Source organism: Drosophila innubila, assembly GCF_004354385.1.
Source record: "Drosophila innubila isolate TH190305 chromosome 3L unlocalized genomic scaffold, UK_Dinn_1.0 0_D_3L, whole genome shotgun sequence".
Taxonomy (NCBI): domain Eukaryota; kingdom Metazoa; phylum Arthropoda; class Insecta; order Diptera; family Drosophilidae; genus Drosophila; species Drosophila innubila.
In genome coordinates, this window is record NW_022995376.1 from 18,451,398 (window position 1) to 18,478,220 (window position 26,823).

Consider the following 26,823-nt stretch of genomic DNA (forward strand, 5'->3'; position numbering starts at 1 on the left):
GCTGTTACTAAAACAAAATGCATATTTGAACGTTTAAACAACGAACTAGTTAAAATTAGTTTCTTGTTAAATATTTAACGGCATAGATAAACCTTCATAGAACAATGGTTTGATTGATAGATGCTGAGTAAATGAACTCTGCTTGCCACACACCAAAGGGTGCAATCAAGCGTGTGTGTGTGTGTGTGTGTGTGTGTGTTGTTCTTGTGTATGTTGCAAGTAAGCACACAGATGAACTGATCAGGGGTTGCTGGTTGACGGGTCTAAGTAGTTAGCTGAGGCTGTAGATGAAAATACGAGTTATTTTTATAACTTTTTAAAACTCAACAGCAACAACAACAACATGAAGGTGAAATCAAGTGTAGCTCGGGTCAAAGTAAATCAACGAGCAGTAGGTCATTTTATGGGGGTTGTCTCAGCTTGTAGTATGTGTAATTACAGCCCTGTTCTTGCTCGTCCTTTTTAAAATATTCGCATTGTAATTAGCATAAAACCAAACTAACTGCAAATGCGAGTGAGCGAATGAGTGCAGCCAACGAGTACCCGTCGTATATTCGTATATTCGAATTCTGCCAAATCACTTTCCACTTGAACATTGATTGATGATGACGATCGTAAATCACACTTCAAATTCGAGTGACGTCGACTCCCTTTGTTTGCTGGGTTAACAATGACACAGTGACACGGGCGCCACATTGCCACACTGTCTCACATTGCCTAAGCTGCAGTAATCATCATTTAATGCACATGCTAATACCTAAGGCGCCAACTCGGTGTCAACTCCCAATTCCAGCTACCAAAAATTGAGCCACAAGTGCTCTGTTAATTGTCGAAGAAGCGAAATACACAATGAAACTTTGTTTAGTGCAGGTGTCCTGAGTAAACAGTCTGCATAAAAAGTATGTGTATACATCAACTTTTTACCCTAGATTCATTCGCCGACAGTTAGTCAGCCAGGCAGTCAGTGAGCTGAGCAGGCAGCTGGCCAGATGTCCAACTTCAACGGACAAACAATGCTAACAATTAATGAGTGAGCTCGGTCGAAGTTCTCGTAAGGGGAAGTCCGTCATTTCCTTTGCTCTCTCTTCAGCAAATTGTAACAGTTACAAGTATAGACAGCCATGTGGTATAAAATGTGATTGACTTATGAATACCCTATTTTAAATAAAGGTAGAATCATTATTTGGTTAAATTTGAACTATTGTAATTTCACTCAAAAAGTAAAATTTTTTAAATAATATCTCTAATTTTTAAAAATGTGCTATATATAAATATCACGATAACTTTTGGCTTAACCGCTGTTCTATTTTTATACCATATCTTTTACTTTTTCAGCCAAATTATTTTATGAGTATCTTAAATTATCTTACATACTATATTTATAATAAAAAACTTTTAAAAATATGTTATTTATTTTATATTAATTTTAATGTATAATTTTATTATCTTTTATTTACAATAATACAAATTTAAAAAAAATTTATAAGAATCGCTGATCGGTTATAGATTAATGCATATACCCGTTCCAACTTGCTATTTACAGGACAACAAACAAAGCCTTGCGTGCCATTGCCATATATCGTACAGTATCTACGTAAATCATAACGGTTGCTTTCTGTCCCGTCGCTGTCGCTTTAACTGTCACTGTCCCCGTCAGAGGTGCCATAAAAAGAGACTTAATGCCCACCCCACACTGAGTAATTCACGCGATTGTAATTGCAGTTAACTACTTGTTAAGGTTTTCCTTTATTCATTTTTCCTTTCTTTTTGGGGTAAAAATTGTAGTTTTTGCATTATATATTTTTTATGGCAAGCGGCACAAAAGACGCCTAAGCGTAGGATTTTCGCAGATTTTTTGTTTAACCGGAAGTGGCATTAGTGCAAAGAACAGGCGAATGGAAGCGAGGGTAAACACGGCTTAGGTCCAAAATGCCAATCAATCGAACTATTGGCCTTCCTGACACCAACTACCCGTTGTCGCATTCAATCAAGCGTTGTTTACATTAACAATAACTGGGCATGAAACCGTTGTTGTGTCGACATTTTAGCAACAACCTTCAATTCAATTTATGCACTGAAAAAGAAAGAATGGAAAACTAAAAAAAAAAAAAGAATTAACAAATATCAACCATAAATTACGAATGTCACATTCATTATGCACATGGCGCTGCATAATAATTAGTCTTGAAACTGGCGCTCTCGCGTCCTTGTGTCCTTTTCCCAAATATATTTATGACCACTTGATGAACTGCACCCAGTTGAATGGGAATGCTGACATTCTGTTGGGGTTGTGCGCATGCTTTCGTCCTGGTTGTGCTCATTTGCATAACAATCAACTCGTCGTTTGTGGTACAGCTTCAAGCTGCAGTTGTTGCTGCCACTGCCACTGCCACAGCCGACGTCGTAACACTAACGATACTGGGATGGGTTCGTGGTACGGCATTGGGGTAGCACCGTCCAAGTCTAATGGTTTCCATACACAGGCAGCGGTTGTGAAGTTGTAAAGTTTAATGTATTGTTTGTCTAACAGTTTATTCATTTGGAAAAGGAATTTCACGTTGTGTGATTGAAATATGAAATATGACTGTAGTCCTAGGGTAGAAAAGGGCACAGCATTTTCGGAGGTTGCCATAACAGCACAGCATCCAGTTCTACACTAGAAACGGAGTTGTATTTTTATTCAAATTAAATCTGCACTTCTAGTGGATCATGCTGTTATTTTTATATAATCAAATTTAAATAAAATACAAAATGAACGTTGAATTAATTTTAAGCTCAATTCATAATCAAAAAGACATTCTGCGTTAAATTTTAGTATTTTACGGCAAGAAGAGTTCTTTAACTCCGTAAAAGATTTTGCCTAATTTGATTCAAATAAAATAAAAATAATAAACTATTATAAACTATTATTTTAATATAGAATTAAATTTAATTTTTATAAGATTTCTTTTCTATGTAGAATCAAAAAACAAAACGAGTTAAAAACTTTTAGATATGTATCTCAATTCGATTCGTGTATATCTTAAATGATTTCTGATTTACATGTGTTTTCATTTTGTGCGTACCACTTTTGGCTGCAACAATGTGACATAAATCTGCTTAAATTTGACTAAAACCGATCAGATCGGATTAAAATCACAATCAAAACTTGCTACACATTTTACAGTTTCAACTCGCATACACAACACATCCACATATAGACTTATCCTTAGGATGAACATGCACACAAATGCGACAGATTGGCCTGCTAGGAGCGGCAACAAATGTAACAAAATACTCGAACGGCTGTTTGTTTATCCAATGTTTTTCGGTTAGATGAGCACACAACTCAAAAGCGGACAAGGTAGGGCAAAACGAGGATCTACAGTACAGTATATACTCGTACTCCCTTTGCTCAGAGGCAACAGAAACACAAACAACACAACGTCACAGATTTCACAGATAAACCAATTCGAGCAGGGTAATGAATCGCTAAAAAGGTCGAGCAACTTGCTCGGCTTTGCACTCGTTGTACCCGTTGAAAAACAACAACAACAACATGTAGCTGCAACACCAAAGCGAATGCTGTTTAACGTACAAAAGGGGTAAGCAGCGAGAAGGGGCACAAGGCACGTTGCACGTGCACCGCAAAAGGGTTAAAAAATAACTCTTCTTTGTAGATTTTTTGGCAAATGTGTGTCAACTCTACAGCATCGAATGCTAGAAAGGCGTAAAACAATCAATTCGGCAAATAAAATTCGATTTGCGATTGGCAAACGGAACTGAAACGACAAATTGGCACAGTTATGCCTGAATGTGGATTATATTGATGGTAATAATTTTGCCTACAACTGTCATTTATTTTTTTTTTAGAAAGACTTACAATTAAAGAACGTTAACCTTATAAAAATTAAAGGGAATAAAAGAAATAAATTCAAATATAAATTCTGTTTTATATTTTTATTTAAACAGTTTATTTTCACACAATCCATAATCTATTGCAATCTTTATTCTAATAAACTGTAGAAGAGAGAAGAATATACAGAAGTAATTGAAAAATAAATTTTAATTACAAAAATGTTTTTTTTACAGAGATTAGCAATCTAATGAAAGGAATTGCAGTTCTATATTCTTACGTAAAACGTTTAGAAATAAAGGAAAAAATAAATAAAAATGGAATGGAAGAAATCAAGAATAAAATTCAATTCGTTAAACAATAAAGAGAATATATAGATTCTGTATTAAGATTTTTTTATTTCGTCTATTTTCGAGTTGAATCAATGCTCTGCTGCTCAGTGGGTCGTATACAAATCGTACCCAAAGGACTTGCACTTGACGCAGTTGTTATTGTGTTTTCTCCGTGCACCGAGCAGGCAATTTGTTTCCATTTTGGTTTTCTTATCGTCTTACGGCAATCGGCAAATTGTTTAGCCCAGCCTCGTAGGGCATTAGCATAGTCATCTAGACAGGGGGAGGAGCAAGAGGGATACGGACACGTAATGCCGTCATTGATCCTTAGATACATATCTAGAGTTACCCCGTGACAACAGCTATGGAGCAGCCATATAGCATACAGCACGCTAATGATGCCAGACTGTGTCCTTTGCCTGGACTTCTTTTCCCTCTTGCCTCTTCTATGTGAAATGTCCTCTGTCCTGCTGCCCTCATCCATCCATCCCTCAGCGCCAGTTCTGTGGAATTGAATGCAGCTTAGCAGCTCACCCGCTGCGTATTTGCGCCTTTGTAACGCACCAGCACAACGACAATGTCCTGGCTATAATAATGATTATTGTAAAGATAAATCCCGACACCTTCAACAAAGCTGCACAAATGACAAACGCGTCGCTTGGCAAGCGGCTTAGTCCGTATATTGAACTGTACTCTGTGAATGCCTTCGAGATGTTGCATTCCATAGTTCTTGCAACTTCTCTGCTGCAAGTTTCCCCTGTCACCCTTTTTTGGGGTAGTGACAGATCTCAGTTTCCGTGCTGCGTTTGTAACGGAAAATGTCAGTCAGTCAGGCAGTCAGTCAGTCCGACAGTCGCAATGGCTTTTTATTTCGACTCTTGCCGGTTCATTCAACTAAATAATTTGAGTGGCATTCATGCAGGTCCACTTCCACTTGGCTCATGTTTCACTCGGATTGTCGGCTGCTGTAGCCCTTCTTGTTGTTGTTGTTGTTGTAACTCCTGTTGTTGTTGTTGGTTTTAAGGTATTGGTACATTCGTTTTGTACTCGTAATTCTGTGGCAGGTGACGGGCAATCTTCCATTGTTCAACTCACCCCATGTCGAATTCTAAGGGCGCAAAAATGCCCCCTACAATAAACAAGCAACACACACACACACACACATACACGCACACACACATAAAGCCATTCATTTTATGTGCACTGCAATATACAATATTTATTTGAATTTAAGTCTTTTGTTTGAAATCTGAAATCTGCACAGGGTTGTTTGCTTTTGGCTACCAGAAAAGACAGCCTTAACTATCTGCCTTGACTTTTCCCATTTTCCCATATTCATTGCATTTTTCGGGTTTTCTCGTTCAACTTTATTGACAAAAATAAATATTAATAGTTTACAAAAATTTAACTTATCACGTAGGTAATATATTAAACCTGACTGACTATAAAATGACTAGCCCTCTTTGTATCGCATTGCAATGGTAAAGTAGAAAACTACACTAAAACTCAACCTGATCCTGAACCTGTATACAATTGTTTAACTCATCGTATAGTTGCTTTAAATTTTAGCTAATGCTTAAAACTCATTAAGTATATAGAAGTTAGTAGTTACTTTCTTAGTTATTAAAGTGTGTATGTGGCTTACTAGTTAGGTACATGGATGCTCTTACTAAATTTACATGGACAACCGATGTTATTATATAGCAAATGAAGTTGACTATTTAATCATAAAGTGCAAGCTATCATTATTATTTGTTATTTTAGATTGCACTTTAAGTTGAAATATTCAATTCTTTATGAGTTGCACAAAAAAGAAATCAATTGTAATCTGGAAGTGATCTAATTGGTTGATCGTTTGTGCAACTAACTAAATGAATGTTATCAAATTGATTACTAAGTCCAGCTGCTTAGCCAGACTTAAGCAATCAATTTCTTTTTCACTTATTGCAAAATATCAACTGATTGTGAGTTGCGACGAGACTGAAACCTGGAAATGTCACACCACACAAACTGACAGCTGCTCTAAGTAAAAGATTTTTGCAGTTAACAAAAATCAGTTGCTAGAGCAGCCGAGTGGAGTTGGCCAGGTTAAAGCGCCGTCGTAGACTGCACAGTGTCGAACATATCACCCAGAGAGAAGACTGACACCAATGATGCCCCCAAAACTATGCTATACCTGATGAGCAAACTGTTTGTACATGAGCTGCTGCTGGACAGACTCCTCCTGGTAATCCTTCCAGGGTGGCGTCTGGGTGTAGAAACTGCTCTGGTGATGAAGAGCTGGCTCAGATGTTGGCAATGCCGTTGCATTTGCGGCTGCCTCAAAGTTGCTGCGAAACAGATCATATTTCTCCTGAGAAAAGTGACCTGAAACAGTTGGCTCCGAGTGCAGCTCCTGATGCTGCTGCTCCTGCTGCTGCTGCTGTTGTTGTTGTTGGTAGAAGCGCATGCTGCTGCCAAAGTCGAAACCAGGTGGCTGTGTTGACTGATAATCCACGGGTTGATTGCCTTGGTAGTGCATTTGTGGTGTCTGAGAATGTGGTCCATAGGGAAAGATTCTTCCGCTACCGAACATGGGGAATGGCTGGGGATTCACAAAGAGAGCTTCAAAGAGTTCCTTTGTGATGCGCTCTCCACTCAGCGTAAAGTTCTGCAGCTTCTCCAGGTCCAGGTTGATGGTGTTGCCACTCTCGAGCACTTGCTCCAGCGCAAAGATGTAGTTATGGGCAAAGCGAAGTATCTCGATCTTTGTCAGCTTTGTCTCCTCCGGCAACGAGGGTAAAGTTACCCTCAGCCGCTCCAGCGCATCGTTGAGCGTGTGCATCCGATTCCGCTCGCGATCGTTGGCCTTCATGCGACGGAACTTCTTGATGCGCACCACCTGCAAGGGACTCCGTGAACGGGTGACTCTGTTCTTGCCGACGGCATATTTACGCTTTGGTCGTGGCGCATTCGGATCTTCCGGCGACTTCACGGGCGTGCTCGTCAGCTGTGGCTCAAAGCTACTCGCTGGAGCACGACTATTAAGATGCTCCACCAGCGTGCGACCACTGCGTGTGCTGTGATTGCTGCTGGTGTCCAGGAGACCCACAAAGCCAGCCGGTGGAGAGTTAACCGACACATCCCAGCCGCCGGCATATCCCAATGGAGCTGGAACGGGCGGAGTTGCGCTGGCATTGGCCGTGCTGTTGTTGTAGTGCTCCTCAAAGTCCAGACGACGACGGGAGCTGGCATTGGCATCCGTCTCGAAGCTCTTCTCGTAGCCACTGTCGAATGAGGCATCATCGTCTTCATCCTCATCAAACTCAAAGGACTGCGATGGATTGTAGGCGTTGTAACAGGCGGACATACTGCTGAGAAGATCTCTGACTGATAGTTGTAGTTGTAGATATATATTTGTATCTGTATCTGTATCTGTATCTCAATATCTATGCTTCAATGTCAAATCACACGCATTTTACGTTTCCGTTTTCCGCTCAGAGATTGTTTTGTGTTTGTTGCCTTAACCGTTTCGCGTGCCCGCACCAACTAAAAGCTGAACCGGAGTGCGCGCCGGTTTTATTTCCATTACGTACTCTGCCATTAGTGCGCAAGCTGCAGAGCTGCCCAGTAAGCCCGCTGATTTAGACAACCGGCAACAACCCTCGGCGCATTGTCGTCGGTCGCGACGATGGCGGCGCCATGCCACAAATCCCAAAAGATATGCGCGCCGTGATTGCCGCTCGTTCACTCGTTCGTTTGCTCGCTCGCTCGGTGTTGCCCCGGGGGTTGCTTTACCCACACTCACTCACTCACACACACACGCACACACTCACAGTTCCAAGGGCGCACACAAACTCGTACCAGTTAAAACACGAGCATTTTTTACGCTTTGCTAACCCGTCGGAACGTAAGCCAATCGGAAGGATGTGTCTGTCTGTTTATCTCTTGGTTCGGGAGGATCATTGAGTGCGCCACATTAAAGTTCAAAGCGGCATGCCACTCAGTGTTATCAGTTGCTTTTGTCACAACATTGAACTTGTGCCACTTCATTTGAATTGCTCGCAACTCTTTTATTTTCTATAAACCGCAATAATCATATTGGACTTACGCCTATCGCTAAACGAATTACCGCCACGTGGCAACAAGCAACACTTCCGCAAGCGCAACATGTGAAGATGCCACACTCCCCCATTCCCCGTTAACCTAGGCGTCGGCACGTGCCTTCGAATTGTGCTTGAGCTTCTTGCTTTCGCTTTCCGTTACCAGCTGTTGAAGTGGCTTTGTGGCCAAGACACACACACACGTACACGCCCACAGAATTGCGATTGCAGCTTTGAGTGGCTGCCGTCTGCCACTTTCCACTTGCCACGTGCGAATTTGTTATGATACCCACGCCAAATTGACGACACGAGTTAGCACTCCACAAATTACTGCTTAAACGGATGTCATTTTGAAGGATTAAGTAAGCTAATTGCTAAATATGAGCATATTATCAAGATGTCAAATATGTAAAGGTTTGCTTAAATAAATAAAATTTAATCAAATGCATTCTTCTTTTTTTTACTATATCTGATTTTATTTAGCTTAACATTTAAACCACATAACCTTGTGGTAGAAAAAAAATATATATGTATATTAATTAATTATATAGCATTATAGGTTTAAATAAAAAAGACAATTACGAAAAAAATACTTTTTTTTTAACAAAATTGAACCAATTACAGAACAGTCATACTTCCGTTTTAAAAACTACTAGTCGTGACAGGGTGGGTCAATAAAGTTTACAGAATTAATAGGATAATATGTGTTGCTTTAATAGCAAAATATATGAAGAATAATACTATCTTATTACAGTTTTAAGCTTAATATAAATATGCTACCATTATCTTAAAATTATATTAATTTATTAATTACTAACACAAATTATGGGACTGGACTTTTACGTTGACATTTATATATTTTTCTCGATTATGCTTATTTAAAAAAAAATTGTCGGTGAATTGCTTAAAAAAAATATGTACATTTGTGAGAGATCCTATGGAATTATAAAGATTATTTATAAAGCGAATTAGGTTGATTACTATGGCCAGAAAATATCTTACTTAATCTATTCTTTATATTTATTTTAATAGGTTTAAAGTTGTTGAAATGAGGATATATAATCACATTAAGTTCCGCAGCTCCTTTTTTATCTGACATAACACTTATAATGCCATCGAAATTCACACCACAAGGACACGTGTCGTCGCGGCGTTGCACGCAATTGTTGGGTGTCAATTTGTTGTTTTTGGTTGCAAGCTCAAGTGGCAGCAACTGATCGGTCGCGTGTGGCTAATTGAGATTTTGTGGATTCATAATGCGTATCAATTATACAGTTAATTGAAGTGAGAGTGGGCACACGCGTCCTGCTGAAATAAATATATGTAAAAAAAAAAATAGTGTAAAAAATGAAGGAAGCTGCATTTTATCAAATATTGTCGTCCAAGTCTCACACACAGCCTCCAGGCAGCAGCGTCACAGTTGCTCAAACCAAACAAGAAGCCATTATTATACACGCAGAAAACCCCTGATTATAGACTCCACAGCCTGTGTACATATATAATCACATCAAAGTCCTGACACAGTCCGAGCCAAAGCAAATAGTACATACGCACTGAAAATGCCCCAGGCTAATTGCATTCTAACAAGCGACGCAAATTCAATTTTCCGAGCTGCTTGTGTGCCCAATTCTCTCTTTCGTTCCCATTTCTATTGTGTGTGTGTGTGTGTGCTGTGCGTGTGTGATAGTGTGTGTGTGCAACCCCGACTGCATTCGTTTCAAGCACGTAGCCCTAGGCAATGTCTGTCCGCCCAGAAAACGAGCGAAGCAATTGCTTTCCATCTTCAGTAGGGCACAATTTCCTCTTCATAGAGTGGATGCAATTCCATGGGCATGGCCACCTCCGGAAATCGATTCACACTTATTGGCACTGCCACTGGCTCTGGCAATGGCGATGACGAGTCCGAAGAGAGCTCTATGATATCCGAATCCGCAGTTACATGCCGCTCTTTTACTTTCTGCACTTGCTTAATCCTGTTAGTCGTGAGGCCAGACTTGTGACCACGTCGTCGTCTCACTGTAGCTGGACGCACTGACTCCTCCTGATCTGTTGAGGTTGAAGAATCGGACGTAATGTGCTTAAAGCGTTTATATTGCTTGGAACGTGGCTTGGCAGTTATCAAACGTTTCGATTGCGTTGGCGTATCGGAAGTTATGTGCACAAATCTCTTGGTTATTCCGCTTTTTGTCTCTGACGTGATTGAGGAGGCATTGCTGTCCTCCGTTTGGTTCTGGCTCCGCCTGCTGCCTGATGCGGACCTTTCTTGCTCGCGGTAATATTCCCCGAAATCGGTTCGTTTAACAAGCACACGAACTCCGCGTAATTTCTCAATGTCCTGCGTTGTGAGCTTATCCAAACGTACTTCCACCTGACGTGTAAGACACTCTTGGACCAGGCGTGTAGTCAAATCGGCAGTTTTGGGATACGTATCCTTAATTGCTGTATCAAAGTAGCCTTCTGAATTATCTACAACCATAGCGTACTTTAACTTCTGCGCCTGCTCCTCCTCTACGGGCTCCGATTTTACTTGTATCGCATCCGTTTCCGTTTGAGGTAGTTGTTGTACTTGTTCAGTATCCGCCTCTAACTCAGTTGCCGTCACCGTCTCCACCTCAGATATTGCTGCTATCTCCGTTTCCGTTGCTTGGAGGGCAACCTCATCCCCGGGCAGCACCTTCTTTTTGAGCTGGAACACTTCTGTCTCCATTGTTAAATCAGAAGTTGGAAGCGGTGGAGGCGTTAACTCTTTACTTACGCCAAATTCTCCCTCGTCGAACTCATTCGCGTCGTGCTGGGCCATCGTTGAGGTTCCCGAATGCGAACTGTCCGCTTCACTGTTGCTGCTGAAACGCGATGACCTCAATCCAATCTCGTCAACTGGGGCAACACATTCACTCTCCTTGGCTATCGTACGCTGCTTCAGACCCTGTAAGTTTCTAAACTTGCTGAGAAGCGTGTTACTTTCCAAGAGCTTATTATCATTTTCTAAACTTATCAGCTCATCCTTTTCGAAACTCCATATGTCCGCAAATGACCTAAAACCATCCGTTTCATTGCTATACTTGGCTTGCGCCTCTAACATTTCACCAAACGAGCGCTTCTGTGGACTCGGCTGCTCCGGCGGTGGATTCGGTAGTTCTGGTTCAGGCGTCGACTGCGGCGATTCAGTTGCTGGCTGTTCCTCCTCAGGCGCGACATCGGGAGAACGTCGTCCACTGCGCATGGTCCTGTCCATGTCTGTGATCATTGCGTTGGCCACTACAGCAGCAGCTCGGATGCGAGTGCGTCGTCCCGTGCCCGTGTAAAACGCCTCTGAATCATCGGATTCCTGTTCCTCCTCTTCATCTTCTGATATAACTAAAAGCAAATAAAAGAGTTCATTAGGTATTTCTGCAAAGATTTTATCCATTAAGCCAACCTTCATGCCAGAATTTCCTTGTGTTGCGATTTCGTTTTCTATCCCTCACTGCCTTTTCGCGGGCTGCCTTCTGAATAGCCTCCTCATCTTCCTCGGCACTTAGTTCCACATCCGCCTCTGCGGTTCCAGCCGCATTTTCGTACCCCTCCTCAATTGTGCCATAGTCAAGCTGAGGTCGGTTCTTGTATTTTGCATAATCGATCTTTAAAAACTTTAGTCGATCATTGGCTTCGGCCATGTTGAGAGCCACAAATTTGCTCTTGAGGTCTGTGCTCTTTACCAAGGCGCTGCAGCGTTCGTGTAACGTGGGCCACTCTAGTGCCCATGAGTAGCGTTTGTTGCGCGGCTGAAAAGCCACTGTCAACAGATCATTGACTATGCTTCGTGGCAGTCGCAGTGCTTGCAACGCCTTGCAAATGGGATCGTAATCTGTCACGGGGGCGTTGTGATTCGTAATGGCAACAATTTCGTCCACGTCAATCGTCGAGCTTAACAGTTCATATTTGATGAGATCTAGTTTATCGATACGTGCTGCTGTTCTGCTGGAGCTTATCTCTAGATCGTCCTTGCGCTTCTTCTTGATGCGCGAGCAACGTTTTACCTCATTGTAGTTGGTGCTTGTTGGATGCAGGTAAAATGCAGTTAGCCAAAACTCTGCCTCCATGAAGCCATGTTCCGAAAACACCTTTGCCAAATCGGCATAGTTTACAGAGAGATTATTCTCTAGGTTAAGCATAAACTGAGTTGTTAGGCCAGGATGATACCGCCAAACTTCGATGGTGTTTAGCTTCTGGCCAATGATCTTAAGCAACAGTGCAATCTTGGCAAACTGCCAGCCCCTAAAGCTCTGTGAAAGCAAAATGCAAATGAGATTGGTTCGATTACATAAAGTTAAAGACTTACGCGTTGTGCGAGCAATTGATAGACACACTCGAGCACCTCCTCATTGTTGGGAACATTTTGAAAGACAGGATCAATTTGCCTATCCAGTTCTTCGTCTACATCCAGCAGTGGCTTTTCGTCATCGTCGCAGTTCTTGTAGTTGCCAATGTTGCTAGCCCGGTTACCCTTGCAAATCTGCTGTTGATAGTTAAGGTTTAAATTCACAGTGAGCGGAAATGCGTGACTATTGCGTTGTAACTCCAGTTTCTGCATCTCGTTCAACAAAAATTGTTCGCTGTCTTCACGTTCTTTTACATAGCTGTGCATCAGAACCTTAAACTTTTCTATGTGCGCCATAAAATCGTGCTCATTAAGTGCCATTAACTCTAATAACTGGTTGCCCAACACGTAGCTGGTGTAAGCCTTTAGCATAACAGCAAACGGTGTAACCAGGCTTAAGTCGAATTTTTTAAATACAATGCTCTCGAAGAAACCTTCCTTGTCTAATCCAAGACGCACACACACCTGTGCAATTAGTCTAGCTGGAGTATAGTCTACCTCATGAGGCGATTCCTGCATGCTTTGCGCATAGAAGCGTATGTTGTACATCTGAATTAATATTTCGTTTAATTAGACATAACTTTTATATTGAAATAACAAATCAGTTACCATATTGTCTATCACGTAGCCGCGATTATCATCCGCAACAAAGACTGTGAGCAGGTAAATATGTCCGACAAGTGTGATGGACACTTGTTCGTGCTCCAGGCTCTCACATCTTGCACTGGCGTTGCACTTTAACCAGGCGACGAGAACTCGCAATGAGAGTTGCTTAACAGCTTCCCAGCTGCCGGCATCAAAGAGCTTTAGTAGACGAAGTATAATTAAATGCAGGCGTTCTTGCATTAGAAATGTAATATCTGCAACAACCCAGATTAGTGTAAGTCTAAAACAATTTTACACTTATACATACCTTCTGGTGCGGCCACAGGAACAGAATGCTCAATTATATGATGTTTGTTCTTCATCAAGTCTCTAAAAAGCCGCTGCAGATAGGGAAGACTCCAGGGACTGTTTTGAAAGTTAAGTATATACTGCCAGTCTATATCGCAGAGTCCTTCAATCTTTGAAAACGCAGAGGTAGCCTTGCTCAGATAGTACAACAACATTTGCTTAAGACTCTCTGAGCAGCCAATCCACTCCTGGCTGAACCACAACTGTAGGGTATGATGTGCCAGCACCCTGACAATGTATTTAACTTCTCCTGCGATGGATTCTCGGCTATGCAAGCGACACACATCCCAGGCGTAAATCAATTGCACCAGCCGGTCATTGGCCATCAGCTGATATACATCCACATCACTGGTGACCGTGTAAAATACGAACAGTTTCTGTAAAGAAAAATCATTTGCTTAAGGACTAGAAAAATTGCTCAACAATTTTCTTACAGCGTTAAACTCGTCATATTTAATCTTTGAGGCGCACTCGTAGAACTTTTCTTCATTATGAAGCTCTGGTAGTATTATTTCCATTGCGAGCACTTTATAACATATACTTAAGAGGTTAAACAATCAAATTATTAGCCATAATAAAAAGAAAAACAAAGAATTATTTTCAGCCGGCAATTCTGTATTAGAGATGTGCAACAACGTTGCAGGGCTGCCATCCAAAAAAATTTTTCGATCTGGCTCGATTTTTACCCAAACAAAAATAGGTATTCTAAAATAGTGTACATTTTTCCAATTCTTTTTTTGTATTTTTTGGCTAAAATTTAAAAAAAGTTCCGTGATTTTGTTAATTTTTTACTGAGTTTTTTAAATTTATAAATTTGTAATTTTAATCAGTACTGACAGCTATCGATACAAGTAGCTATCGATATAAGCAAGACATATATAGCAGCGAGCTAATGTTAGTGTGCAAAGCGCGAACTTTTTTAACGTACCCGTTACCAACAATCGATAGTTCTTATTTAAATTTATGGTAATGAAAATTGCCAAATTCGATAGCTTTGCAATAAATAAATAATTTGATAAAAATTTAAAATTCAAAATTAGATAAATAAAGGTGCTGATTTTAAAGAAGAAGTTAGTCACCGCTCGGGGAGAGAAGTTACAAATTTAATTATAAAAATAATATCAGAAAATCAACAAAATTCAATCAAGTAATCTGCAATAATTTATATGAGCTTCAATATTAATATAAATTAAAAATAAGGTATTTTTACGACGCCGAGCGGTATTTTCTAAACACGTTGGTAAAACAAATAAATTAAGGAGGCGCATTTAGAATTTTTTATTAAGAATATGATATGGTTAATTATGGAATATTAGCATGTCATTTAAAAATAACTTTGTCTTTATAAAATTGGTTAAGTCTGTCGTATAAAATATCAATTGCATTTTGAATATTAATATGTATTTGTAAAATATTAAATTAAAATAGAATCTTTTTTTGCAATCACCCACATGTATACAAACCATGTTGGTCGCACAAAAAGATTGCTTTTGTTGCCAGCTGGCATATGCAAAGTGCAAACAAATTATTATTAGCTGCCAACTGCGTCTGCTACTTCATCTTACAATGAAAGCGCCAAGGGTATTCCTATAGAAATGTGGCCATTATAAAAAGGCAATGTGTGTATGTGTGTGTGTGTGTTGAGGCCAGTTGGTCAACAAGCGGGGCTTCAACGCGTGCAACAGTGCATGGCTGCAATTCAGTTGCCTTAAAGGCCAATCCGTGGCATTGTTCAGATTTTAAGTGATTTTTTTCGTTGCTTAATTTGATGGGAATATTTAGATGGGGACAGCAATTAGGCACGAAGCCCAAATAATATTTTCCATGTAAATAGCGATTGATTTACAATCGCTGTACAAGCAAAAACACATGTATCAGAGATAACATTATTTCTAACCAATTTATCAGAAGCGAAATCAATTAGTAACTACGTAAGAGCCTCTGCCTCGGGCTTATCGATCGGTCTTCTGCATAACCCATTCATTATACGCACAGGTAGCACTGTCAGTGTCATAAATATTCCCATCATCGTTTATTTGGCGTTGGCCCCCACCTAAAATGGCTATCAAATGGCACACAAATGAAAACCTGTTGATATCCAAAAGACAGACAACGAGAAAGAGAGCAAGAGAGACACATGCATGTATCAAAGGTGCGCTTCTGTCGTAATTGAAGAAGTATTTTTGAAGGGAATTGAAGTGTTGCAAAAAGAAATGAAGCAACAACGGGCTGTGCAACATCAAGCTACCCCATAAATATTCATGAAGCTCTAAAAGGGTTTTTACTTGTGTCGATGTTTAGGTTGTCCATGCTGCGGTGTCTCTGCCCCGACCCCGACCCCGCCCCCGACCCCTCTCCCATATACTTCTCTTGGATGCGAGCACACAAATTGACACTAAATGGAAAAATTGTATTGACGAGTCGCCAATTGTCATGCGAGTGAAATGCAATTGCAGGACATCGACAAAGTTGGGTGCTTTTAGTTTTGGGGAAACACGTTTAATTTTAGCTAAGAGTATCACCATGGGCGTTGGCTTAGGCAAAGGAGCTGTCGATTTTTCTTAACGAGCATGCACATGAATTTGAATGAGATGAGCCCACGCATATGTTGTGGTCAGAGTTCAGAGTCCAGAGTCTGGCGATGCTCCCAGGGGATGGCAAATAAACATTGCAAGGGCGCGCATGTGTGCCATCAACTTCAAATCGAAACGAGTCCCGAGAAAGGGCACAATGGTGACGGCGACAGCGATAGCGACGCCGACGTCGACGTCGACGCTTTGTTGACTGCCCCACTAAGTAGGCAACACTTTTGGCCACTTCCGTCGCGACGCGTTGCTGCAGCCATCACAATGCCATGCTGCCTCGACAGGCCATTGTATCTATGTGTGTGTGTGCGTGCACTTCGTGTGCCACATTCGTATTTTTCGTACGCAACAATCGTGCGTCGGTTTCGCTTCCGTTTTGATTTATAAACGGGCGTCGCGGCCGAGTTGCGTATCATTAACAGTTGATCAACAGGTTTGCGCACACATCCCGAGACCAGAGACCGAGGCTCGCCTTTAACAATTCATTGGCAGCCAGTGAAGGAAGAAGCAGAACGAGATAGAGAGTAATCCATTTGCCATATTTTTGCAGTAATTGAATTGCAACAGCACCGCAATCTAGTTATAAAAGTCATTTCGTGTGCTAAATAAAAAGTAATAAAACGAATAGATACAAGTGCATATACAGATTGGTGATATACTCGAGCCCACAACTCTACGGAAATCGACCACAAAAGCGGAAGGTGTTGGGCTGCTTCTGATTTTAAAAATATATAACAAAAAATCGACAAAGAGGTGAGTTGATAATGAAAAGCTTTTTGTGCAATTTAATCGAATTTATGCAAAGGTAAAAGCATTTAATACTTCGAAATGCATTGCAAGAAAAATGTCACAAGAGTAATTAAATTATTTCTGAGTACATCGAAAATTAAATAAAATTTATTAAGCTGTTTTGAAGCCATAGAAAGACTTTTTCAAAGGTTTTTGTTAGTTATTAGGCTTACAATATTTCAAGTAATGGCAATGAATTGAATTTATTTTAAGTGATTTGCTGACTTTTGTATCTATTATAAGTCCCTCTTTACACAATTCCTAGACGTCGTTAGGCAGACAGCGTAAATTTGTTTACCATGTCCACTTAATAATAGACAAACTTGTTGGCTAAACAAAGCGCAGGTCGCATTAAAAATTGAATGATTAGCAAGTCCCAGTAGGGTGCCACTTTTGGACAGGACATGGAGCAGTAGGCAGAAAAATGTTAAGGGTGAGAAGGAGATATGCATAACCCATAAAAAAGCAGCTCCAGTTGAAGACACCAAATGTATTTGCACTTCAGTGGATATTTTGTTTATTTACGAATTATTGTTGATGCCACAGCTCTTCATGGCTGAATCATCCCATTGCTGACGATGATTTTTATTCAAATGCGATTCGTTGTGCGTGGGATGGAGACAGGAAGGAAACCTATTTAAACAAAATACTTATAGGCAAATGCCATCCTTTGGCAAATATTGGAGCTACTCGAAGACGATGCTTTGAAAAGAAATGCAAACTGAGACACGCCTCCTTGAAAAGCCCCCTCGATCCACAGCAAAAAAAAGCATTTTCATTTTGGCACGCGAATTTCTCTGTATATATAGTACAATGAGCGTACTTTAATATGAATGAATTTATGTGGGAATGAATGTATTTGTGTATCTTTAAGAAGCATCCTTTGACCAAGTGTATACACCTGTCTTTGTCACTGGCATTATTCATAGCCATGTCTGTCCAGGATACTACTGAATAATACAGTGACTCTTCTCAATCCCAAACTCAAACTAAGCTTGAAATTCGCTGGAATGTCAGCCACCAACAAAGCCATAAATATTTTCTGTTAATTTCAATTAGAAGCTGCCCAGCACGTGCTTTTGGCTTTTGGTCCTGGTTCTATTCCTGACTGTGGTCCTGGTTAATGTAACCAAGGACAGCGCCCAATTTGCCGTTACCAGGTCGAGTGTGTGGTCATAAAATTTGATGCGTGCCCTATCATCGCATTGGAGCCATCTATTATAATTTAACTCAAAGCCGCTAAAACTTTCATCTGGGCGTCAATCAATCAACGACAAGCCCACAAATTAAATGCAAAGTAAGACAGCATGAAACCAGCGTCAATCCCAATGCCAGTTTCATTCATACAATCCGTCAACAGTCAACAGCCAACAGACTGGCAAACAGACTGGCCAACAGCTTGGCCAACTGCAGCCAAAACAGCACGACGACAATCGTACACAACTCGTCTAACTTTGCCAGCTTCAATTAACTATACAATCCCACATTGACGCCATTATATGTAGTAAGTAGCCAACTGAGTGAAACATCATTTAATCAGGCACCCCATTCAGATTCAGATTAGATAGCAATAGCTCCACATGCTGTCGTTTAGTTTAGCGTTGAACTTAACGAGCTGAACGAAAGTGGTTTTAAAGACTTAGCACCTTTGAATGGTTTTATTCTGTAGACGATTGCATTCAATATGGTAATTAGCAGTAAAAATTTGAAGGTTATATATTTAGAAAATTCGTATTTTTGCTCTAAAAAGTTACTGATAACTTAGAAATTCATAAGTCAGCTGGTAGAATACATTGCATATTAAAAGGAATAAATTTCTAAGTTATTATCAAAAATTATAAGTTTGAAAAAATAAACTCTATATATTTTGTAAAAAGGTTCAATCTCAAGTTGAATTTGCTTATAGAGTAATAAATAATAAATGTATAGAAATTAATGTCAAATTTGCATATATTTTTTTTTTATCAAATTTAAGGAGACATTGAATAATCGGCCTCAATTTTAAGTAAGAAAGCTCCGGATAACAGTTAATATTCAGAACTTTTTTATAAAAATTTAAATATTATTATGAACTTGTATTTTTTTAATAAGTTACGATTTTCTGATAATGCGTCACAAAATATATCTTAGTCTTTAAAATGTACATTCCGTCGTCTGCCGAATTTCTAGACTTGATGAAATATTTTTAAATGTAAATTTTTGAACTTGCTACAGGATATCTTTTACTCTCAGTTAATTAACTATTAATCGTCTCTATATTAGAGAGCAAAGACTTTTATTGGACCAGAATAATGATTATTTTGCTGCATGCACAAGCATATGAATAACTTCCTTGGGACGATGTTCAAACAGACGACAGGCGCTGTTGTTGTAGTTGTAATAGGTGTTGTTGTTGTTGTCTGTCAAGCGAGTGAACTTTGAGATGGGCGACGGGCGTCGTGGCGTCAGAGTTCATAAGTGCAATTCTCAGCCACTTAAGTTGTTGAGCAAACATGGCCATAATCTTAGCTATCATTATCCAGTATCGTTTTAAAGCATAGGAAGTGGTTGGCCCACACACACACACACACGCACACACACACACACACGCATTTTGAGTAGAACAATTTCATGACTCTGCAATTTGGTGGTACACGAGCCGCCAAATCCGCGGGACTATATGGCGTATGCGTATTATCATTAGAATGCTGCTGCTGCTGCTGCTCGGAAAAAGCTACCGCCTACCGTTAGCTGCGAGTATTTTCACCTCACGCTGCAACAAGACATTAATAGGCCATAAATTGTAACTGTTATGCGTTGTTGGCTTTTAACACAGCGGTTGGCATTTGGCTTGAACTGAACTTGGTAATCCAACGTCACCGTCGGGAGTTGAGTGCCGTGTTGAGCACAGTGGAGGGGAGCCAGGGATGGAGGAATGGAGGGAGGAGTGTAGAATGGACAGCTATGGACAGCCGCCCCACCGCTTTCAATTAGAGTGGTTATTTAGCTAAATCGTTACGCTTGTTGCCGTAATTTGAGGCGTAGGCGGAAATGATTGCCAACACCAACACCAACACCAACACCATCACCAAAAACAAAGCTATGCCACAGTGAAGCACCCCCCTGATGGACTCCAGGGAAAATGCTCCTCACACAGTGGGGAGCGTTGTCGATGCTTTGACTTAATTGGCGCAAGCATTGTACTCTATTTACACAATTCCGTGTTTCAATTTTTCATATTTTCACTTGCTCACTTTTTCCAGGAACATGGCCCAGTTGAGGACTTCCGACGGCTGCGGGACACACAGCATTGTTCTTTTGCTGCTCCTATTCCTGTGCAGCAGTCAGGCGGCAACCATGGCCAACAATAATGAGTTGGCGGCCACAGGTTTGTCTGACCAAGTGGTTGACCAACTTGGCGACAATGATCTCTACAATAGCAAACGCGCTTGGCAATCACTGCAGAGTTCTTGGGGCAAGAGATCTGGCGATCCAGCTGCCTTGGATGTGGATGACGCCATTTATATGACGGGACACTTTGTGCCCTTGGTCATAACCGACGGCACCAACACCATGGATTGGAACACCTTTGAGCGCGTGGCAAGTGGCAACAATCCGGAGCAACAGCATCATCAACTGTCCCAGTCGAACGAGGAGATTGAGGATATCAACGGCGACAATTCGGTAGAGAAACGAGCCTGGAAGAACATGAACGTGGCCTGGGGAAAGCGACGTCAGGCCCAGGGCTGGAACAAGTTCAGGGGTGCCTGGGGCAAGCGTGAGCCGACCTGGAACAATCTGAAGGGCATGTGGGGCAAGCGTGATCAGTGGCAGAAGTTGCACGCGGGTTGGGGCAAGCGTTCCATTTCCAATTAAACTCGCTCGATCTTTATAGACAGTCTAGGCAAATTACACGTAATACCCATGGATTTACATACATATGATACGATTATAACTAGCAAACTAACTGTGTATAACAATATATACTAACAAACAAACTAACTTACTAATATTACGTGCATTTTAGGTCAATGTTCTTCATAGAATTCTCGTTCTAGTTGCCGTTCTCAATGTCTAGTTCAATGAAGTTGGGCTCAATTCCGAAAATGTATGAAAGCGCTCGCCACAAAAATGCAAATCTTAAGAAAAATCAAAATTTTTTGTAATTTGCACATGTGTTTGTATTTGTGTTTGTATTTATGTATTTATGGTAGCTGAAGTCAGTATTATAACGAATTACCAACAATATAATATGCATACAATACAAATACACGAATGCAATAAAAATCTAGTAACAAACCTTAACTTAGTTAATGGAACTGTGCATATTTTTTAAATACGTATACCTACTATAACTTAACGAAATGGCAATTATATAAATGCAATTATCAAAATAAATCAATAACAATACATTTCGTTTTACTTCGGACAATCTTTTTCAGCTACCAAAAATTATTATTCTTCCTCTTTTTCTTGCTCCTGCTTTCTTTTTGAAAACAAATAATGAATTATTCAATACAATAATTTTATTTATTATTTTCATGACCTTTTAAATGGCTTACTTAATTATTTATTTTTTCAATTCAATAATTTCCTAGGCAATTAAACAATTATGAATGGGGAGTATAAATAGGTTGAGCTTTCTTGAATTGCCGCAGTTGTAATTGGAAAGACAGAGATGCGTTATCAACCCCGTCTTCGAGATGGAAAGGTCGTGCCCTTACATTGGCCGTTGGCCATGTACCGTCGCTTGAATCATATTATCTGGCCACTAGAGGATGGAACAAGTGAGCGAGCTGTGTTTATAGAGAAAGTTGTACTCTTTGTGGGATTTCTGATTTTCTGTCAGCACAACGAGGTGGACTTTCATTATTTGTTAGCCAATCGCCATGATATTGATAAAATGCTCACAGGAGCACCAACTTTTCTGGTTCTGCTTGAGATTCAGATACGTGGCTTCCAGTTGGCAATCAGAAAGGATGACTTCAAGCGCTTGTTACAGAAATTCTATGCAGACATCTATGTAACTCAGGAATCGGAACCAGTTTTATACGCCCGTATTCAAAAATGGCTACTGGCCACACGTCTCAACTCAATGGTTTATCTATTGGCCTTGTTGAACTTTAGTGTGGTGCCTGTGAAGAATATCATCTATCACAGGAGAGAAATGCTCTATCAGCAGGTTTATTTATTCGATAACACCAAGTTGTACTTCTTTCTGCCTCTGATCTGTTTGAACTATTGGATTGGCATCATCATTACCACAATGCTCTTTGGCGAACTGAATGTCATAGGCGAACTAATGATGCATCTAAATGCTCGTTTTGTCATCTTAAAATCTGATTTGAGCCAGGTCGTCACACGTTTGCTGGAAGTGGAGAATTCTTCGGAGATTGCAGCCAAATATCGGAGAGCTCTCATTAACATTATGCGTCGGAATGTTGCACTGAATCTTTTCGGCGAACAGATGGAAAGGGAATTCACTTTTCGTATCTTCACCATGTTTAGCTTCAGCGCCATTCTCCTCTGCATTATGGGATTTAAAGCGTATACAGTAAGTGTATAAATTATATGAAAACAACTAATTACTAGCTTGAACTTCCTTTCTTCCTATACTCGTAGAATCCCATTGGTAACATCGTCTATATCATTTGGTTTATAGCCAAGTTCTGTGAGTTGCTGGCCTTTGGAATGCTGGGATCGATTCTCTATACAACGGTGCGTTCTTTTACAAATATATTACTGTTTTATCATTAATATTAATTTATTGATAGACTGATGACTTGAGTGTCATGTACTACAGTTGTAAGTGGGAACAGGTTATCTATCATTCGAACAATGTGCAAGAAAATGTGTTACTTATGAAACTCGTCTCACAGGCAATTCAGATTAACTCGCGCCCATTTTTCCTCACTGGTTTAAAATATTTTAGAGTCACTTTGGTTGCTGTACTTAAGGTAATTTACAGTAATTATCTGTTTAAGAGTTTTATATAACCTCTAAATTATTGTAGATTATTCAAGGTGCATTCTCTTACTTTACTTTCCTAACGTCGATTCGATGAGACGACATGAACTATTATTATAAAATAAATTCAAAGTATTAATTTAAATAAATTTGTATGCATTAATTTCTTGTAAACTATTCAAAAAAATAATTTAATCTGAATTTAAATAATAAAGTCCCGCGCAACTGTGTTTCAAAGCAAACAGCTTTTCTCCGACAATTTAATTATTTGACAGAGTTACCACACTCACCTAAATACTTTTATCGATACATCGCAAAATATTAGAATTTGTTAATTTTGTATAATGTGTACACACTGCTAAATTCCGCCAATTTGCGGCATTACTTTAGAAAACTGCATTGTAAATAGCTGTAATAATTGCACAGAAGCATGCATTTCTCAGGGAATAACTGGTAAATATGATAACTTAGTAACATGTCCATGGTTTCTTAAGTAGTTTTATTGCAGCTCGCCACATTATCGTAGCCCCAACTTGCAGCACAGACAAAAGTCGTCGCTGTCTCGTGTCAATGTGCAGGGAAGTCTCGAGCTTCGTCGACGGCGTGCAGAGGCCAGAAACTATTTGAAATGGGGCTTTATAAACATAGTTCTATTGGCGGTGCTGGCTTTTGATATATGCCAAGCGTGCATTAGTGATAATTCGCTTTGGTACCAGGCCGAGTACACAGTTGGCGTGCTTATTTTTCTGAGTGCGGTCGCCTGCATTGGCAAGTACATTTGGTGGCTAATGGTGGACAGTGGTCCAGTTTCCGTAACTGAGCTGCAACGGTGTCTGCTGGATGAAACTACTGGTAAACTATGCTCTGGAGTAGCATGTAACAATGTCATTATCATATTTAATCTAATTTTAGATAATTTGAGAACTCTTAGTAAAACGCCAAAGCCGCGCTCTTACGAACTGGACTCCGATGATAATGATAGCGGGCCCATCATCAATTGGCACTCTTCCTTTGAGGACAGCCGCTGGGGCACACAGTCGCCACGCCGCAGTCCCAGTCCAACACGCACTCCCCAGCAACAGCAGCAGTTTAACAATCAATCGTACAACGTTTCCATGGGCGCTAATAACTCACTTAATGCCAGCAACCTGAGCAATGAGTCTGCCTACATGTCGCCATACGCAGAGGTTTGCCGCGACGATTTCCCAACGGATGTGCGCAAGCTGCCGGCGCTGATGAGGAGAGCAGAGCGAGAACGCGAACGCAGCTATGCCGAATTGGCGGATGCATCGAATGTACAAAACATGGATTCGAGCAACTCTTTCTGGAACTACTGCAACAATGCAGCTTACATGCTTAAGCGATCCATTTACCAGCTGGCCCCAGCACCTGTAGCCTCCACTGAGAATGCACCAACATCCATTGAAGAGTTTGGCATCGTTCAGTTCAAGGACAGCAACTCTGAGGTCATTAAACGCATCTCCACGGTTAAATTGTCGCAATATTTAAGCAATCTCAGATATGTATGTAGTGCATTCGGCTCATGCCTTGTTACTAATTGTATATTCTTTTAGTGGATATCTACAACCATTTTGCAGCGACTGGTCAAACAGATTGATCATATGGATGAAGTGTTCCGACAGCGTGGCCTAATCGATTTGAAGATCGGCGCTGTGGGCCTGGAGCGTCTACGCAAGATCTCAGAGAACCAACAGTTCGTGCAGAGCTGTGCACCAATGCTACCCATGCTTCTGCCCTTTCTCGATACCTTCAACAATCAGGAGTATCTGGTACAGCGCATAAGGGAACTCTCACAAGGCTCCTGCATTGGCGACTATCGCTGGAACTCGGGCAATGCCCACAACGGCCAGGAATGGGGAGATCACCTGCCCACAGACGCTGCCGTGAGTGCTAAAGACATTCATTTAATGCATAATACATGTACTCATATTTCGCATTTCATTTTAGATACTTTTCCATCTGTTTTGCGTGTATTTGGACAGCCAATTAATGCCACTTCCTCAAGGCGGCGGACGACCCTTCCACTCGCGGTATGTTCTTACTCGCGAGGAGAAACGTTCCACAAAGGACATTATAAATGCAGTTAATAACAAGGCTCACTGCGCCATACTCATTACCAACAACCAGCTGAAGCCAAAGTTTAATTTCATCAGCGAAAAGGAGCTGCACAACTGCGCCTACGATCGAAACAATTTGTTTTACGTTATCATACAGTTTCTGATTTATATGCGCTCACACCAGGAATCGGCGCTCGAGGGCGTCAATTTGGGCAAGAGCGGCATTAACATAATGTGCGTAATCGAAGACTGAGAGCAGCTGCATCACATTAAGCAGCTTGTGACTTGTGACTTGGCCAACCGAATGGCCGTTACTCTTAAATTATATATATTTCTTATTGTATTGTTATAACCTGCCTGACCCGTTGCTTCAAGATATTAAGCCATTAAATTATGCATTGTAATTATCAAGTCAATTGCCAAGACAACAACAAACTGTAAACATCAAACTGTCCGTGGTTTTTGTGGTCAAACAGCAGTCGCTATTGGCCGCAATGCATCATCACGAAAGTGTCATGTGAACTTTTCAGCGTACACCATGCGTTCTCCTGTCTTCTCCTCCACCTTCTTGTTGTCGTTGCGGTAATTGTGGTCTGCGTTTTGCCAACAATTAACTTGTGCCTTGAACGTCATCGAAGTCAGTTGAACAATCCCCTCCTCATCCCTACATGGGATTACATGGTGAGGGACAAGGTCCTGGGCCTGTGTACAGGTGCAGTACTTTAATTGTTATTTCATGATTTTCAATATCGAGCTGGTCAATGGCCGCGACTCTTGGACAGTGCATCGGCTCATGTGCAGTTCCACACTTCGGAGACTGGCAAAATTAATGGTTTCCGGCAAACGGGTGTCGTCATTCTGGCGAGCTTGACAGAAGCGTTAAGAAAATGCTGCTTCCTGGCCAAAGGCAGAGGCATCATGTGCAAGGATAAGTCCAGGATGGCAAGGAGTGTGAATGAATACACACACACACACAGTTGCCGTCGTCAACATGAACTCTTGACTGCCTTCTGCTTGCATACACTTAAGGCTGGTTCCTTCTCGAGCTTTGCAAAGACCGCATCACCATTTTTCTTGGCCATGCTCATTTCAGCCACTGCTCCGGTTGCTGTTTCTGTTTCAGCTCTTTGTTCATTTGACGTTGAATCGCTTGGTCGGTTATTTTAATGCCGTCGCTGTAGCCGTCTTCGTTTTCGTCCTGCTCTCCTCCCTCCCTCTCCTTCTTCTAGTCCTTGTCGTTGCTGGCACCTCGGGTGAGTAATGTGCTTGGGTTGTCAACTTTACACTTTTATCCCTCGCATTATATTTGCTTTACCTACACACACACACACACACACAGACAGACTTTCACCCTCTCACACCCTTCGTCATGGAGGGTGATATGTTTTCTTGATACTTTTTCTCAAGTTGTAAATTGGCTTAAAAATAATTTGTCAAAGCATTTCAGCGTACGGGGACTGGGACTGGGATTGGGATTGGGTTTGGGCCCTGAAGCGACAGCGACGCCTATAGAACTGATGCTGATGCTGCTGTTGTCGCTCGCCATTTTCTTGCCAAATTGTTTGGACCTTCATGGAGTGAAATTCTTTTAAAGAAACGCATGTGCGCGTCTTCATATCCAATTAGAAAAGTTTTCCTTCGACTGCACCGTAATTGTGTTGATTAGTGCGGCTCGATGGCTCCCATGGTTTTGGGTTATCTTCAAGCTCCTTCAAATACGAGCGAGTTCTTTAAAGGACATCAATAGGCCTTCTTTTCTATAGCTGACTTACAAAAACTTCGATCTAATATTATTCCGCCAGTCACTTTGTGAGGCTTCTATACTTCCCATCCTTATCCTCTACCATTCTTCTACCACAATG

At 40.9% G+C, this 26,823-nt stretch overlaps 5 protein-coding genes across 7 annotated transcripts; 3 read left to right on the forward strand and 2 right to left on the reverse strand.

Annotated features, from left to right (window-relative positions):
- Positions 1 to 6,241: 6,241 nt before the first annotated feature.
- LOC117788714 (basic helix-loop-helix neural transcription factor TAP) lies at positions 6,242 to 7,676 on the reverse strand. Its single transcript, XM_034627555.1, has one exon. The coding sequence runs from the start codon at positions 7,514 to 7,516 to the stop codon at positions 6,338 to 6,340; it is 1,179 nt and encodes a 392-aa protein (XP_034483446.1). The 5' UTR covers positions 7,517 to 7,676; the 3' UTR covers positions 6,242 to 6,337.
- Positions 7,677 to 9,582: 1,906 nt separating this feature from the next.
- Positions 9,583 to 14,161, reverse strand: LOC117788190. Of its 3 annotated transcripts, none has more exons than XM_034626867.1 (7): positions 13,998 to 14,161; positions 13,523 to 13,940; positions 13,219 to 13,469; positions 12,571 to 13,158; positions 11,668 to 12,514; positions 11,005 to 11,606; positions 10,742 to 10,943 (listed from the first exon to the last, which is right to left on the reverse strand). In XM_034626867.1, exons 1-7 carry the CDS (start codon positions 14,079 to 14,081, stop codon positions 10,875 to 10,877), a joined length of 2,859 nt encoding a protein of 952 aa, XP_034482758.1. In that variant the 5' UTR covers positions 14,082 to 14,161; the 3' UTR covers positions 10,742 to 10,874. The 3 variants fall into 3 exon arrangements, with proteins under 3 accessions (XP_034482756.1, XP_034482758.1, XP_034482757.1); XM_034626866.1 differs by having other exon boundaries at positions 10,742 to 10,946; XM_034626865.1 differs by having other exon boundaries at positions 9,583 to 11,606.
- Positions 14,162 to 16,580: 2,419 nt separating this feature from the next.
- LOC117787387 (allatostatins MIP) lies at positions 16,581 to 21,318 on the forward strand. Its single transcript, XM_034625896.1, has 2 exons — positions 16,581 to 16,901; positions 20,180 to 21,318. Exon 2 carries the CDS (start codon positions 20,184 to 20,186, stop codon positions 20,790 to 20,792), a length of 609 nt encoding a protein of 202 aa, XP_034481787.1. The 5' UTR covers positions 16,581 to 16,901; positions 20,180 to 20,183; the 3' UTR covers positions 20,793 to 21,318.
- A 276-nt stretch (positions 21,319 to 21,594) lies between these two features.
- Positions 21,595 to 22,980, forward strand: LOC117788475 (odorant receptor 74a). The gene is made up of 4 exons (XM_034627257.1): positions 21,595 to 22,470; positions 22,539 to 22,634; positions 22,691 to 22,873; positions 22,930 to 22,980. The coding sequence occupies exons 1-4, from the start codon at positions 21,595 to 21,597 to the stop codon at positions 22,978 to 22,980; spliced, it is 1,206 nt and encodes a 401-aa protein (XP_034483148.1).
- A 269-nt stretch (positions 22,981 to 23,249) lies between these two features.
- Positions 23,250 to 25,403, forward strand: LOC117788655 (transmembrane protein 209). Its single transcript, XM_034627486.1, has 5 exons — positions 23,250 to 23,336; positions 23,392 to 23,735; positions 23,796 to 24,406; positions 24,458 to 24,787; positions 24,852 to 25,403. The coding sequence occupies exons 1-5, from the start codon at positions 23,314 to 23,316 to the stop codon at positions 25,212 to 25,214; spliced, it is 1,671 nt and encodes a 556-aa protein (XP_034483377.1). The 5' UTR covers positions 23,250 to 23,313; the 3' UTR covers positions 25,215 to 25,403.
- The last annotated feature ends 1,420 nt before the right edge of the window (positions 25,404 to 26,823 follow it).